Source organism: Hetaerina americana, unplaced genomic scaffold (genome assembly GCF_022747635.1).
Source record: "Hetaerina americana unplaced genomic scaffold, ioHetAmer1.1.p SCAF_2, whole genome shotgun sequence".
Lineage (NCBI taxonomy): Eukaryota > Metazoa > Arthropoda > Insecta > Odonata > Calopterygidae > Hetaerina > Hetaerina americana.
The window spans coordinates 12,678,117-12,695,411 of NW_027286763.1; the positions used below are offsets into that span (position 1 = coordinate 12,678,117).

The following is a 17,295-nucleotide window of genomic DNA, read 5'->3' on the forward strand; positions in this document are numbered from 1 at the left end:
GGCTGGAAGAAGCTGGACCGACATCAAGCGAAGAATATCCCAAGCAAAGAAGGCGTTCCTTGAGAAGAGGCAACTGCTATCTTCAAAGAAGATGAGATTGCAAACAAGGAAGCCGTTCGTCAAAACGTTCGTGTGGAGCATGGCACTCTTACAGATCGGAGACATGGAATATTGGAAAAGTGGTCCAACGAAGAATATAAGCTTTTGAAACATGTAGCTGGAGGAGAGTGCTGAGGATTAAATGGACGGATTAAGTGAGGAACGATGGAGTATATAGAAGAGGAAAAGAACCATATGAAGAGTTCTACGGCAAAGAAGAACTAGATGGATTGGACATACCTTGAGGCACAATGGATTAGTTAGACACATAATAGAATGAAAAATTGAAGGAAAGATCCCGTGAGAAAGGCCAAGAGACAAGTTCATAGGGCAAATTAAGGAGGACGTAAAACAGGGAACCTATCAGAGGGTGAGGGAATTAACATTAATTAGGGAAGAATGGAGGGCTGCAGTAAACAAATCTTAGAATTGAAATACTAATGATGATGATGACTCGATCCAAGCACGTTTTGTATTCTTGGACTGTATTCCCAACCAAAATGATGATTTTCCTCGCCATTCCGAATTAAAAACGATAGTAACGGCGTTGTACGCGGGCGTGGCAGCAATCTCTCTCTCTCTCGCTAATGGCTGCTATGGCGTGAAGTAATAATTTACGCTCAGTTTGTGCGTTGCATAGGAGTAATAAAAAAATAATAATCTTACATGTTTTATATAAGGCCATTTTAAAGGTACCTCAATGCCACATGTAAATATTAGACTTTTTGACACGTTGTTTGTGAATACGTGCAACCATCCTTCAACCCTTTTTTTTAATACTTCGTTTATTGTCTGTTGAGCACTCATAAATGAATTAAAAGATATATTCTGAAGTACAAGATGCGTTTGTACTGGTTTTTAGTGAAATTCCGCGGGAAACAAGGAAATGACCAGATAGTTCATTCGATCTCCGCGGCTAGCGTTGGTGGTGAGTTGAGGGGTGAAGGAGGGTTAAGTGGCGGAGGGGGTTTCCGACGCTGGAGTTAATGGAATGCCGGGGGGGGGGGGAGGTTCTGGGAGGAGGAGAAAGAAAGGCCGGAGGATCAGAGACGGCTGAAAGAATTCGAAACCCTCACGCATTTCGATTGCATATTTCAGAATACCAAGCGGCCCGCCACTGAGTGCTTTGGCCGTTGCCTGCCCGCGCTTCTGCTTTGACACCCACCGTAGGTGCAAGCACGCACAATATTACGGGTTAATTGTAGGGGTTCTTAAAGGGCGTTCGTCTTGAGTTAGTACCTATTTTGATCTTTTGACCCTTGGCATTGTCGGCAACAACCAAGAAAAACGAGGAGGCAATAATGCATAATATGAGAAATACGTGAAAGTCTAAATAATCAATTTTCTTCTGGCATCGTTTGAAAATATTTTACTTGAATTCGTACCCTTATGGAGGAAAATACGAAGATATTAAAGAGACCTCGGATAAAATTACAGATGCATTCTTCACGAACAGGTTCCGGAAAGCAAAACACTGTCGCGGTAATCCGAGAAAGGTCAACGCGCAGCAGGTCACCGGTTGCGCAACTAACCCACGGGCACATTATCTCGACGCGGGGTTTTTCAAATCCACGTCTGGACATATCCGCGGTTATACGCCCAATCCAGCAACCATGAACTTGTCAAAAATTGGTAGACTCCAGAAAAATACAAGTTAAATGTAAATACGTTCTTTTAATTATCGAAAGATTACTAAGTACTATTACTAAGTATAAGAAGTACTAATAAAGTAATTAACTGGTAAGTTTACGCAATACCTCGCAAGGGCGTGTGGCGGGAATTGTTAGGTCACCAGCCATGCATGCATAATCGCAATCATGTCACCTCTACACGAATGTTAGCTTGATCATGCACTCGAAAAGTTTTCTTACACAAAAGAAAGTGCTTTTATGCAACAGTATTCAATAAAAGGACACGCATATTCACATTATGTCGTAGAACTTCTTAAAAGTAGGGTCTATTAAATAAAAAGAATAACCTGCAGGGTATCGGCAACTGTCTACAATACCAATTGTAATCATCTCCTACGCCATTGCTGTCATGTCTTTTTTGATCTCTAATGATTCGAGGAAAAAACGAAAATTTAAATCTATCCATTCTACAATAATTGTCCCCGATTTCACGTTGGTTATCAGACCTATTATAGTAAGTAGGGGCCTGGAATATGTCTTTAACATCCTCAGACAGATAACCTGCGTCAAATTTACGCGGCAAAATTAACCTGTATTTAACCCTACGGCCAACTAGTGACTCCCGTCCTAATTCTTCCAATAGCATTGTGACAATGCTATCTGGTGCATAACAATATCCGGCCTAGAAAAAATTTCATGATAGACGAGGGGAAACCCTTGAATCACCCGTCATTTTTAATCATCTTGATTGAGGTACACGAAAATTAAAGTAAAATTTATTACGTTAAAGGGTGAATTCAGTTATTCTTAAATCGGATTTTTTTCTCGCATTTCGACCGAGTACTTTATAAAAATGACTTATAAAAAATTGATTTATTTGAGCAAATAGAGATACTGCTCTTTTATTTTCTGGATTGAGATCAAAGTACTCTGATCGGGAATCATGGAATGGTTCCTGTAAATCGCTATGGAGGTAATGGACGCTTACTTCTATACTAAACCTGAACGTGGTAATTCAGCGAGTATAACACTGGACAACTGACCAGAGGGTCCGGGTTCGTTTCCCAGTAAAGCCTCTGGAAAATTTTAGCTTCAAGCAGTTTTTCCTGGAAAACCATAGGCGGCACAGGGAAAGGATATGACCCCCTTATTTACCCTGCTGTGTGAATTTCACACGCCGTTTGGCCTAGTACTAGATGAGCTCTACTCTCACTTATCAAACAAACGTTTGCGTTGATAATAGTGGTTATAATTAACCAGAAGAATGGAGTGGGAACATTTCAATGTTTATAGACGCCATTGAAAATCTTCCAAAAAAATCATGACATCTCACCTCACCAATTAAGTTTTTATTCCGGATAATCATTTATACTTCATCATAGCAGCTACTTCATATCTTTTGCAAATACAGTAGGTGGTTGCTTCTGATTTCATCCATTTCTGTGCTAACTTTTTTATTTGGTAAATTCATCATTGAATATTGTACCACTTCGTTAATTTAAATATAATTTTTATTAAGAGAAAACAGGTTTTTGTTTCTCAATGCAATATGCATCAATATTTCTAGCAAAATATCACTAAAATCTACAAATCTTTTAAAAGGGCGCTAATATATACCTAGAAATACGTAGTGCTGCCCGTGAATTCTTCGTTAGATGGACGCGAGTGAATTTTCCATTGCCCTGGGAAGTAATTCTTTTTATTTGTACGACGATAATTTGAAAGGTTTTCGCAGTAGAATTGAAATAAACGACTTACCTCTGCGGATCATTTTTCAATATAGTCTCCCTATACTAATGTACTTGGTCCAGCGATGTTTCAATGCCTTGATCCCATCTAGAAAATTAGATTCCTCCAGGCCCGCAAAATAATCTTCTACTTCGGCGGTTAGTTCTTTGCTTGAAGAGAATCACTGTCCATCGAGGAAATTTTTGGGCTTGGAGAAGAGATGGAAATCTGATGGAAGCAAATGAGGCGAGTAAGGCGGGTGTCGCAACAATTCGTATTTAGTTCACGTATTTTTGCCATGGTAAAGACGCTTTTGAGTGGGCGTACATTGTCTTTATGAAAGAAGACTTTCCTCCTTGCCAAACCTGGCCTTTTTCCGTGTATAATTTGCTGTAGTTAGTCCAGGAGGTTAGTGTAGTATTGTCCAGTAATTGTTTGACCATTGGGAAGATAATCTATCAGGAGAATCCCCTTTGCATCCCAGAAAACTGAAGCCATAACCTTTCTGGCCGACCGCATTGCCTTTACTTTCTTTGGTGCTGGTGGATCAACATGTTTTCACTGCTTTGACTGCTGTTTTGTCTCTGGGGTATTGTAGGGGACACAAGTCTCCTCTGAGGTCACAAAACAGCGTAGAAAACCTTGTTAAGAACTATGGTTTAGAATCAAGGGAAGACCGCAGTGAGAAAGAATTGAGTTCTGTAGGAGACGGGAGTTAATCACCGCCAAAGGTAGGTATGCATGGGAAATGCTCGGTATTCTTCCCGGGAATATTAGAATAGGAGTTCTTTAACCAGATCAGGTGGAATATTTTACCTGTTCATAGAGTGTTCAGGACCAAAATGTATTTAGTAGTAGAGCCATATGAATGTTTGCGTTATGTAAAGAAACTTTCACATTGAGGACCGAATTGATGACAGGGATTTTGTGTAAGATTGTTAAAAAAATACTCGTAAAAACTTAGATATGGAGCGTAGCTATGTTCGGCGCGGAAACGTGGTCATTGAAGCAGGATGCCAGGCGTAGATTGGAGGGTTTTGAAATGTGGGTGTGGAGAATGATGGAAAAGTTGGTATTGACAGAACGCAAAACAAACGAGGAATGGCTAGGTGTGTTGGGGAGGATAGATAGATAGAAGTCTTTATTTGGGCGAAATTGAGACCTAATGGTACCTTGGGAGGAGGGTTTTTTGTTCGTAAAAATTCAAAGGAGGCAGGAAAGATGGTTGCAGAGCATTCTGGTTGACAATGGGATATTCTAAGAAACTGCGGGAGATACCGCAATATTAACGTTTAACGGCGTCTTGTTGCAAATGTTCATTATAATGAAACAAAATAATTTCTGGCTGTTATAGTGAGTAATGTTAGGCAAATAAAGAAGGTGTAGGAGTAGGATAGGCACGCTGGACGGAATTAAGGGAGATTATGCGAAATTGAAGAATTATTGGGATGCCATGTATAGTCATGCTAGGCAAGTGTAATATGAGTGTTCTGTCAGTGCTCATCTAAAGCCTACATTAAACGGTAGACTTATATAGTATAAAAATCATTCCTATCTCATAACCCGCCAATCTACTCCTATTTTCTGCAATACATTCATTAGTTCTTCCCTTCACCTCGATCGATCGTCTGTGCAACCGACTCACTGAGGAACAAACAATGCGCGGACTACCTTTCCTCCGACTCTAGCCTTTCGATCTATCTGGCATGGGTGACCCTAGCAGGAGGAAACATCATTACTTCCGTTAGAACAGCTCTATGGGGTCATCAGAACGCGCAAACCCTTCCAAAATGTCGAGGTTGTATTCAGTGGGGAGAGAACTGCTAAATATTACATTTGAAATCCTCAACTTTAAGCCCTACAGTTATGAGCCTAATATAGGCCCAAAATGTCCGCCAGCAAACGGTTGGGAACACTTGAATAATGGTGTGTGTGTGACATCAAAAGGCCGCAAGAATCTTTCTCGGGTGTTACTCCAGCTGCCGAACTTCGCTGGTGAATTCCTGCATTCAAGAAGATGGTATCCACGATCTTGTGCCACAGCGGGTGGCGATAGGAGGAATGTCAGGAATGGGAGTCTCTATCGCCAGCGTATGTTCCTCCATCTGATGACGTCCATTTTTTAATCTCCTTAAAATGTACCGACAAAAAGCAAGAACTCATTGAGACCATTCTCTCTTGTTTATATTCTTCCATATGACATGATTTTACAGTTTTTATTATATCACAAACGTACCCAAACAGTTGCAAACATTTTACAGTTGTCAGTGATAATTGGCGTTCAGATTACTTGCATAACGAGTTACAACCGCAAGAAACCAGTAATGTGAATAAGATATGAGACAGTTAATGGCGTTCCGACGGCCATGATGGCAATGTGGATATACATGTATACAGAGAAAGGACTGCAATTTTAATTGCTGTCGATGGTAGTTTTGTTTTGAACAGAGTAGAAAAGTGCTAAGGAAAATCGAGAAAGGAAATTTCTGCCGGAAGGAAATGAATAAATGTTAAAAACTACACACGAGTATTTAGAAGGGCTGTCAGTGAAGACGAATCACTGAAGTGGAGTTGGAATGAGGAAGAGGAAGATTAGGGATCAGTATGTTGACAAACTTAATGGGAAGAAAGAATTATGTACAATTTAGGAGTGAGAACGCCGTACGTTGTATGGGACTCTTTACTGTTGACCCCTTAGCGCCTTTCGTTAAGAATAGGCTAAGGCGAACGCCGGGTTTCTATCAACCCTTCCTCCATTTCCATCCATCCCTAATGACGCAAATTACCTCGGTCGTCTCCCTCATTAACTGCCATTAACTTCAGTAGTTCAGTAGGAATGCGTACGTTATAAGGTTGGAGAGCCAGTTGATAACTGTCTGAGGACAACTTTGCAGAAGAAAACGATCCCCTCGACTAAGTAGCCACAAGTTGTATCGCCTCGTTCCGATGACTCAAATTCCGCCTCGGCACTTGGCGTTGGAGGCACGGTGGTGCCCTTCCCCGGTCGCCTCTGAGATCTCTGCCTCCCACCCCCCGTCGCCCACTCCATTCTCTCCCACACTATCTCATCCCACCGAGTTCCCCTCTCTCCCCACTCCCATGTCAAGCGTTCCATTCATTCCTCGTCATCTAATCTGAGGGTTGCAGCGCGCAAATATTCATTTCATTGCGTAACAATCGAGGAATTTAACAAAATGCCAAATTCGATCAAGAATCGTTTATTTGTGTGAATACCGCAGCTCACCTAATACTAACAATTGTATATTAGAGTTAAAAGTACAAAAAACTGGTCAACAGTCTTACACCTTAAAACGAGTAATGAGAATCAAAACGGCGAAGGTTTTAATATCTCCTCGATAGGTATTTGTTTCCAAAATTGAGTGTTGAGAGAAAGATCTATACAAATCCATACTAAAAGACTTCGTACTTTTACACAGATTTTTATTATAAGGTACAACGAGTTTCATCGACTTACGGCATCATCAGGTACACATTTTCTTTACGAATAGTGTAAGAGTATATACGCTCAGAACAGAGTATATATGTGATGGACAATAGAGATGTTTTGAGTCCTGGCAACCACGGGGCTCGGCCAAATCGGCCGTGTGTCGTGCCCGGCAGCGGGGGAGGCAAGGCTTCCGCGGTCGTCATCCCACGAAACCCTTGCAAGGGAAAACCAGCAGCAGCAGGACAGAAGACGCAGGAGAAGAAGACCAAATTAGTTAGAATAGGAACGTGGAATGTTAGGACAATGATGAGGACGGGGAAATTGGAGAATGTTAAGCGAGAGATGGAAAGGGGAAATATAGATATTTTAGGTCTATGCGAGGTGAGATGGAAAGATAGCGGGGATTACTGGAGTGATAAGTATAGAATAATATACAGCGGTGGGGACGAGAGCCAACGAGGGGTCGCCATAGTATTAAATGAAGAGGTAGGAAGAAGCGTAGTCAACATAGAGCAGGTAACGGATAGAATACTACTAGTGGAGATAAAAGCAGAACCGACGAACTTAGTTATTATCCAGGTATACATGCCACCGAGCAACCATAAGGAAGAAGAGGTCGATAGGATATACGATCAGTTAGAGGACATGATTGCATGTGTTCCTGCAGGGAAACATTTGATAGTGATGGGGGATTGGAATGCGACAGTAGGCGAAGGAAGAGATGGTGATGAGGTGGGGGACTACGGTTTAGGCACGAGGAATGACCGCGGGGAGAAAGCAGTTGAGTTCTGCAGGAGACAGGGGTTAGTTATCACCAACACTTGGTTCAGACACCACAAAAGACGCAGGTATACATGGAAAATGCCAGGTGACTCGGGAAGATATCAGCTAGATTATATCCTGGTTAGACACAGGTTTAGGAACAGTGTGATAAATTCCCACAGCTTCCCGGGAGCGGATGCGGACTCAGACCACAATTTAGTTGTTATGAAATGTAGCGTACGTTTTAAAAAGATAAGGCAGGGGCGGCGAGTTAGAAAATGGAATGTAGAAGCATTAAATGGGTTGAAAAGAAAGGAATACAAACAGGCGGTAGAGAAAATCATGGAGGACGGTAAAGAGCTAAGTACTATTGAAGAAAAATGGGAATGTATCAAAAAAGGGTTGTCTAAAGCGGCAAAAGACACTATTGGAACCGTTAACGCTAAAAGGACTCGTAAACCATGGATCACGGATGAGATGATTACAAAAATGGATGAGCGGCGAAAATGGAAGAATATAAATACAGAATTAGGCAAAATGAAGTACAAAGAATTGAACAATAAATTGAGGCGGGCAACAAATAAAGCAAAAGAAGCATGGTGGAAGACGCAGTGCGAGAATATGGAAAGTCTGCAGAGGAAGGGGGAAATCGGTGCGCTTTACAGCATAGTTAAATCTTTATCGGGAAGTAAGAAAGGGAGATCAACGATAGCAGTTAGAGATAAGGCCGGTAAGGTAATAGTTGACGCAGGAAAGATCCAAGAGAGATGGAAGGAATATGTAGAAGACCTGTATAGTAAAGAGCTTAGACCAACAAAGTTAGACATTGAAAAGGAACATGACGTAGAGGAAGATAGCTTAGGTCCAGGCATACTCAACGATGAGATAGAAAGGGCATTAAGGGATATGAAAATAATATGGCCGTGCGGGTGGATAACATTCCTGCGGAACTACCGAAATGTTTACGAAAATTTGAGAGGAAAGGGTAAATGGGCTGATTCGTAGTATCTATGAGGAAGGACTCTGGCCGGAAGACTTTGTGAGATCAGTTTTAGTTCCTATTCCGAAAAAGGTAAAGGCCACGTCATGTGAGGACTATAGGACAATTAGTTTGATATCCCACGCAGCTAAGGTTGTTCTCAGGATCATAAACAAAAGGATAGAGAGTAGGGCAAATGATTACTTAGGGGATGATCAGTTTGGGTTTAGGAAGGGGAGAGGTACGCGTGATGCCATTGCAGTAATGAGATTATTAATCGAGAGGAATATAGAACACAACCAGGAGGTATTTGCCTGTTTCGTAGATTTCGAAAAAGCGTTTGATAGAGTAAATTGGGAAAAACTAATGAGTATATTGCAGAAAATAGGAATAGATTGGAGGGAAAGGAGGCTAATCCGCAACCTGTACATGTCTCAGACTGCTCAGGTGAGGGTGGGAAACGGGGAGTCAGGATGGGCAGTGTTAGGAAGGGGTGTAAGGCAGGGTTGCCCATTATCACCGTTGCTGTTCAACCTGTACGCAGAAGAAATGATCAAAGAGGCATGGGAAGAACTCGAGGTAGGAATGAAAGTGGGCGGGGAATTCGTAAAATCAGTTAGGTTTGCTGATGACCAAGCTTTAGTTTGTCAGTCAGCCAAGGGGCTGCAAGCATTGCTTAGTGAATTGGAAATTCAGTGCGACAGGTATGGGATGAGAATCAATATTAATAAAACAAAGGTTATGCGATTTTCTAGAAAGAAAAAGGCCAAGCTTAACATTAAAATAGGAGGGCAAAAGCTAGAGCAGGTAGAACAGTTTACGTATCTCGGTAGTGTTTTGGACCAACACGGTCAAAGTAGTAGGGACGTAAGGAGAAGAATTGCGCTAGGCAAAGAGGCTTTCACGAGGAGGAGGGAGTTGATGACAGGGACTTTGAGTAAGGATGTTAAGAAAAGACTCGTAAAAACTTTGATATGGAGCGTAGCTATGTACGGAGCGGAAACGTGGTCATTGAAGCAGGAGGATAGACGTAGATTGGAGGCTTTTGAAATGTGGGTGTGGAGAAGAATGGAGAAGGTGAAATGGACAGAGAAGAAAACAAATGAGGAAGTACTTGGTATGGTGGGCGAAGAGAGGGGTTTGTTGGGAGCAATCCTATGGAGGCAGGAAAAGTGGATGAAGGGGGTGTTGACCGGCAGTGGGATGTTGAAGACTGTGATAGAGGGTAGAATGTTGGGCAAAAGAGGAAAGGGAAGGAACAAGATAGGGTTGTTGGACGGGATGAAGGGAGGAAGGAAGTACTCAGAGATGAAGAGGGACCTGATATAGAGTAGGATGATTGATTTTGTTTTGTTAGGAGTAATAAAATATTTGTTTGGTAGTTGTGTCAGTCCAAAAACCTACCTTAACCGGTAGATTACTTAAAAAAAAAATATATATATATATATATATATATTTCTATATATATATATATATATATATATATATATATATATATATATATATATATATATATCCTGAGCGTATATGCTATTGCGCTCTTTGTTAAGAAAATGTGTACCTGATGATGCCGCAAGTCGGTGAAACGCACTGTATCTTGTAATAAAAATCTGTGGAAAAGTGCGATCTTTCAGTATGGATAATAAATTTTTCCACGAAGTGAAGCCTGAAACAGTAGAATATATCTAAACAAATATTTAAAACTATTTCGAATACGAGGATTGTCTGAAAAGTTGTCAGCCTCATCATGAAGATAGGAGCACTTTTCGACAAAATTTGTGGATTGCGTTTGCGCATGCGTTGAAAACGTACGTACTCGCCAAAATTTCAAGCTTTTTGAACCTTTGGCTGTTGTTTGAAAATCGTTTGAGTGAATCATTTATGAGGGTTTTTGGGAAAATAGAAAAGCTGTGAATCATACTGTCATAAAATATTTGTTTTTCAAAGACAATACGTCTCTGCAATTCAAATACGAGTTGGATCTTGTTTGCGGAGACTCTGTAGCATCATTTACGACCGTGAAATTTTTATCGGCTGAATTTAAACGTGACTGTTCTAGGTTGGCTGGTGATGAGTGTTCGGAACGGCCAAAAACCTTGATAACCGCCGATAACATCCAAAAGACTCATCAAATCATGTTGGAAGAATGTCCAATTAAGGTTAAAGAGATAGCATAGGCTATGAACATATCGAAAGAACACGTTTGTCATATATTGACTGAAGAATTGCGCATGCGTAGGCTATCCGCGCGTTGGGTGCTGCGTTTGCTCACTTTGTACCCAAAAGCGCATTCGAATGAACATTTCCAAGACCTCGTTGGAGCGGTTTAATAAGCGAAGTGAGTCAGACATTTTTCGTCAATTCCTAACTGCAGATGAAACTTGGATCCACCACTGCACTCCTTAGACGAAAAAACGGTCAAAACAGTGAACAGCAAAGAGTGAACCTGCTTCGAAAAAGACGAAGAAATTTCCATCGGACGGGAAGGGTATGGCGATTGTTTTTTGGGACGGTAACGAAAGTTTACTCATCGCTTATCTTCAAAGAGGTAAAAAACAGCGGTAGAGTATTAATGATCATTGTTAGACTTGCTGAAGATATAAATTACAATAAAATACCACATTTGATGGAGAAGAAAGTGCTTGTCCATCAGGACAACGAACCTGCTCACACTCCGGCGGTCGCCAAGGCTAAAAGTCACTAATTGCCCTTCTAATTGGTTGACGACTCACCGTTTTCACCAGATCTGCCCCCCAGCGTCTTTTTCCTGTTTCCTGACCTTAAAGTTTCATTTAGAGGAGAGAAATTTTCATCGGACGAGGAGGTTATCGGATACGTAAACGCCCATTTTGCGGAGAAAGACGTCAACTATTATTTGGAAGGATTGAGAAAGAAGAGGATCGCTGGAAAAAATATTAACTTCAAAGAAAACTATGTTGAAAGACAAAAATAAATTTGAAGAAAAAAAGTCGTTTATTTGTTTGGTCGGAAACTTTTTAGGATACACTCGTAAATTGTGTACGAGCTGAAAGTCTAAAATGACACAAAACGCTCCATGTAAATGCATTTACAAAATATAAATTGAATCCCGCATCTCATGGGGAATAACCATCTTATTTTAGATTTCATAATAACAAAAATCACTCTTCAATGCTGAATAACTCAGTTTTCTCACTCAACTCAGAACTCACTTCCAACTCAAGGTTATGGTGATAAGGCCTTCATCTCCTCAAAAGGTGACCCTGGTCTCACCCCTGCCGTGAGGATGACTGAAAAACACGTCGAGTGTCTCTATGTGGAAAATGTATTCTTATATTTTTATTTCCTTTAAGTGAAAAGCTTAGGGTAGAGAAAGAGTGGCAGAGAATATTACAAGTTGTGACTGTCGTTTTCTTTCATTGTGCCCTAAATGAAGCAATTATTAGTTATGTGGTGAATATTGTATCCACAAAATGTTGGCACAAACCCATCAAATGACTGATTAGCTGACACTAGAATAATGGTGTCATCGCTGAAATTTTAATGCCACCTTTCGCTGGATTTTTTCTTTCTTTTTTCAAATTTCCAGGACCTCCTTCCGACATGTTCCCTCACGAAGCCTCGGAGTTGCATATATCGGTTAGTTTAGACCCTCGTGCCGATGACCATAATAATGTGTCTTGACTATAAGAAAAACTATGAAGTCGCCATGGGAGTCCCTTATAGTAGGACTCGTTGGAGGAACTCACTGGCGTTATTCTTAGCAGAGGCAATGGTTTGCCAACCGCCAGAGTCCTCTGGGATAGGACGCCCGGAAAACTTCCTCTTTTGTAGATGTATTTGATGTTTTTCTCTATCTGGTGCTTAAAGAGCAGCTCGAGCTATTCCCTCTGTTTATGTATGCATTTGTGGAAGTGCAAGGATTACAAGAGCTCGACAGAGTTTTTATGAATGGCTCAAGTAATTATGCACGAAATGGACTAGTATTATTATTCCCCAATCATCATGCTTCATGTCAAATGACAGTAAACACTCGATATGATGCGTATGCTAATGGATACACGATGAAACAAGGATAGTTGACAAACACGTATAACCATTACAGGCGGAAAATATGGTCGCCATATAGACGGATATATATATATATATATATATATATATATATATATATATATATATATATATATATATATATATATATGGAAACTCTCATTCCCTGTTATTATCCCTATTTTTTTAAGCTATGAGAATTACATTTTTTTCATTTTTCATCCATTTCATTAGGGTGGAATTAGTGATTTACAATATCATAAAACTATCTGAAGAGTAGTGCATGAATAAATAGTGATATTAGTTAATAGTGAATAGCAGATTACTTTTTCCTCAGAAAGCTAAACCATTAATGTAGCCCGAAAAAAACTAATTACTGGCGAAGGGCGAGTTATTAAAAATAATCGCTAAATGGGATTCATATTCGTCACATGGTACTGATTAAAATAATGCAGTGTAGATATATATTGATTTATTTGCTGCTTAGTTAAATTATGTTTTTGCTTGTCTAAAATGAGAATATGGAATTCTCAGGGCTAATGAATGGGAGGTCAACGATAATGGAAAAGTAAGGATAATAAAAAATATTTAAATGAACATATTAAATACCATTGACAACTTTTGATTCTGTGACATTAAAACCCTTTCAGAAGCCAAGGTATTCCAAACCTGAATTTTTAGAAAAGTATATCAAAGTTTCAAAGAGCACTGAATTATCTCTACGAATGTAAATCTATTTAAATTTTTAGGTACCGGGAAGAGTGAATAACCGGGATAACCCGCAGAGTGGATAATTTACTCAATTAAAATCGAGAGTTTACTGCAATAGCGTAATGTGCAGAGCGTTTGGCTACTTCCGGCAAACCACAACTAAATTCAAGTTGTGTGTTTTTAAGATTAATAATTAACAAATGGTGGGGAAGCAGCACAATGGAAGGCATTAAATCTGTTCGCGCGAAGGGTACCTCCATGGTGCCTATATTAAGTTGAGGCGGGCAACCCTCGGCTCCCACGGGCTGTGATGCTCTCCTCACCCGATCGAGGGTCCCGCCCTTGGGGTTCCTGCACCACGAAGGTCCCGGACGCCATCACTGTCACTCTTTGACTACAACTAGCCTTTTCACTTTCCAGAAATGAAAACGTTAAAATGAATGTTCTACAAAGTGACACTCGACGTGTTTTCCAATTATCCTAATGGCAGGGTCACCTTTTGAGGAGAAGGAGGCGCTATCACCACAATGTTGAGTTGGAAGTGAAAACTGAAGTCAGTAAGACTAGGAAAGTAAGTTTTGATACATTCAAAATTAATCTGCTATTGGGTGTTTGGTGATGTAAAAAAAAATTATTGGAACCAAAAGCCACTCAGCATGAAATATAAGTTTACGTTGGGTGTCTCGAGGGAGGTCATGGCCTCCTCAAACACCAACTTGTATCAGCCACCGCTTCAGCCTAACTGAAATATAGTTGTACCAGAGATTATGACCAAGAATGGAGTTTAAATTGGACGATGGGAGGTACGAGGGTGTGCAGTGCAGTGCTGCTGAATTGAAGATGCGCCGTGAACCCTATGCTCTCTCACACTGCTGAGAACAACTGCTGGGGCCTCAAAGCACCCGTAATTCATGAGTCTAAATTCGGCGTTGTGTGAAAGGAGGTAGTCGTGAAGTTGCATCTCTGCCCGCAAAGAGAGCGGGTTGGAGGGCCACTTAGGAGACATCCGCGGATGACTAACGCTGAAATCTATAATGCATATATCTGCTATTTAAACAGTTATCTCTACAGCAAAGTAAACATTTTACCTGAACCACTTCCTTTAAAAGGACAAAAACGTAATACTACGTAATTTAAGAAAACAATGCAATAGGAAGGTAGTATGGAAGCGCCAAAAAGATCGTGAGCATATTACATCAATAATATTTTTGATTAACCCCCCCCCCCCCAACTCAATCTCGGTAGCATTTAAATGGCCTCATTATATAAGGTTTCGGAATGCGCATAGTATGGTGGTTCCGCCGCCAACGTTATGGGGCACTCTCGTAAAATCCGTCGCCAGCGGTCTGGGTCCGCCATTGGGGCCGCCCAAAGCAGCAGCCGCCGCTTCCTCGTTCCATCCGACTGCACCCTCGGCCGCGAAGGGAGGGTGGGAGGGAATGGGAGGGAGGGGAGGGAGTGAAGTGGGTTCCGAAGACGCCGCAGGTTGCCTGCGAGGAAAGGAGGAACTCCCCTCCCGTTCTCCCCCACTCCCAGAGATGAGGAGAGGCTCGGCAAGACGCAGTGCTAGCTCAGACTTGGTGGCGCGGAGACGTCTGTCCCTGACGAGTGTGCTGTGCTCTCTCTCCTTCCGTGTCTGCTCCAAAAGCGTGGATTGCCCGACAGTGCCCCACCCCACCCTTCTTCCCTCGAACGACAATCCCTTCCGAGGTGAGCGCGGCGGTTATTCGGAAGCTCGCACGTGGTGGGCGCCTCCATCCGACGACGGCGCTCCCTTCCCGCGCGGGGAGACTTGACCGCCTGCATCGAACAGCGACCTTGTTGTGCCTTCGGAGCCGGGAGTTCGTTCGCCCCGAGAGGCCAGTTCCTCGTCTCCCGACTTTAAACGCCTGCTCGGGTGTTTCCGTCATCTCGCGAGGGATTTAAACAGAACTCAAGTCGTGATCCCAGTGCTTCAATCGCAACCCCTTCCTACTCTTAAAGGGATTCGGGTTCATCGGTCCACCAAAAGCATTCTTCAAACAGGAGAAATCTACTCGGCCGAGAGAAGGAAGGAGTGTTAAAGAGTACTAGGTCGTGCGTGGAGAACATAGGGTCAACCATGCCCCTGTTTCCTCCTCTCACAGTCTTCTTCTCCTCTCCATTCACCCGGTCGCACTGAAGTGTTTACTTGTTCACTCAAGCGCGAGAATTGAGGAATGCGGGATTCTTGAGAGTGCGAGGAGGCATTCAAGGAAAGAAAAGAATCATTTTCTTCCCCTTTCCCCCGTGGTCCAGCGTCTCATGTGATTCCACGGATCGCCCCGAAGCCACTACCACGTCTATCGCACGCCATGGCAGGGAAGTCGACGGTTAGCGCAGAGGTCGGTGGATGCGAAGCTCGTCACCGGTGACGAGACGTGCGGCGACCCACCCAGGGGAGGGCGCCTTCATCCTCCCAGGCGTTTCGAGAACCAGGCGCCTCTGCTGCGGCTAATCCAACTTGGTGATCCGAGCGAGTGAGCGCCGCTCTTCCTCCAGTGAGTGTTAGTCAGTGATCGGCGGGGATGAGCCGCCTGGACAAGTACCACGAGGCGTCGGCCACGATGGCGGGCGGAGGGTCTAGGCAGGGCGGGCGACGGGGTGGAGGGCCCCCGCAGAGGGGAGGAGGTCCGGCCCCCCCCGGGCACTACCAGGCGCTCCCTCTGCCCCCACCGCCCCTGATCCCGGCGCCGGCCGTGCCAGTGCCCTCCAAGGGCCGGCCGAACGGACACAACGTCCTCGCGCAGTCCTCCTCCTCGTCCACGTGGACTTACAAGACGAGGATCCGTCCCGAGAGGGGTAACAGGAGAACGGTGCAGAGGATGCAGTGGAGAGCATCGCGGTGGGCCTCGGCCTTTGGCGAGGGTGAGTCTCTCTTTCTTTCATCTCTCTCTTCCAGGGTCCATCCCTTAGGGAACCGACGTGGGTTTTTGGTGCAAGACGGTGGAAATACCTCGAGGGTGTCCCGCCCCGCATTATCCTCTGCAGGTTCCCTGAGATGGTTAATCGCGTCCGTCTTTTCATTGCCTTCGGTTGGTACATCTACTCCATCTTGGCTGGCACTCGGCGCTTTCGCCTTCGTGCCACCAAGTGGTATGCGCCACTTAGATATGTCAACGCAGGCTTCATCATCGGTCCATATTTACGTCTCCATGTACTACCACTATTGTATATTTTAATGTGAATATATGCTGCAGCATATTTTGGAAAAATGTACTTTGTATGGGGGAGCATGAAAGGGTATGCCATCAACGTGAAACGCCCATCGTGCTAGAAAAGATTCCTCACCACTCTTTGACTTTTCTAGCACTTTTACCACCAGAAGAGATTTCGACAATATCGGAAAGGAATTCTTCTTTCAAGTAAAAGTGCCGGTATAAAATAAATCGTGACAACTATCCATGAGAAATATTTTGACTAAGTATTTCTGATCAGGAAGGTATGGGCCTGGGAATCATAACTATATTCAGCGTCCATTTTTTGAGTCGATATGAATCAAAGGTAGTCCTATTATTAAATAAAAAGAGGGATATTTTCTATCAAAATTTTCCCTGCGAAGTATAAGAACACTATACTTAAGATTTCCACTGAGTTCGAGTCAAACCTTTGAATGCCCAACTTAATACTTTTTTCATATATTTATCCAAAAAGTAATTAATGTCTCCGAGTAATATCTCTCAGTAAACGTAGATCTTTTCTCCCTAAAGAGTACGATGGTAGTTTCTTTTGTTTGTTGCGCAATAACTGCGAAGAGACCGTACTTGGAAATGCGTGAATGGGTTGGATTCGTGGGATTTAACGTTCGAAGGAATAGTCCGCGGGGCTGTGTTTCTTTAAAGTGGATTTCAATTTCAATTAGCTTAATGTGCACGTATGCCAATCAGTTT

At 42.6% G+C, this 17,295-nt stretch overlaps 1 protein-coding gene across 1 annotated transcript in view; it reads left to right on the plus strand.

The window, feature by feature from the left end:
• The first annotated feature begins 16,178 nt into the window (after window positions 1-16,178).
• LOC139687552 (uncharacterized) overlaps window positions 16,179-17,295 on the plus strand; it is a 135,568-nt gene continuing 134,451 nt past the window's right edge. The window contains exon 1 of the mRNA XM_071584764.1: window positions 16,179-16,273. Within this exon, the coding sequence (XP_071440865.1) occupies window positions 16,231-16,273 (43 nt within the window). The 5' untranslated portion in view covers window positions 16,179-16,230. The remainder of the gene's footprint in view (window positions 16,274-17,295) is intronic.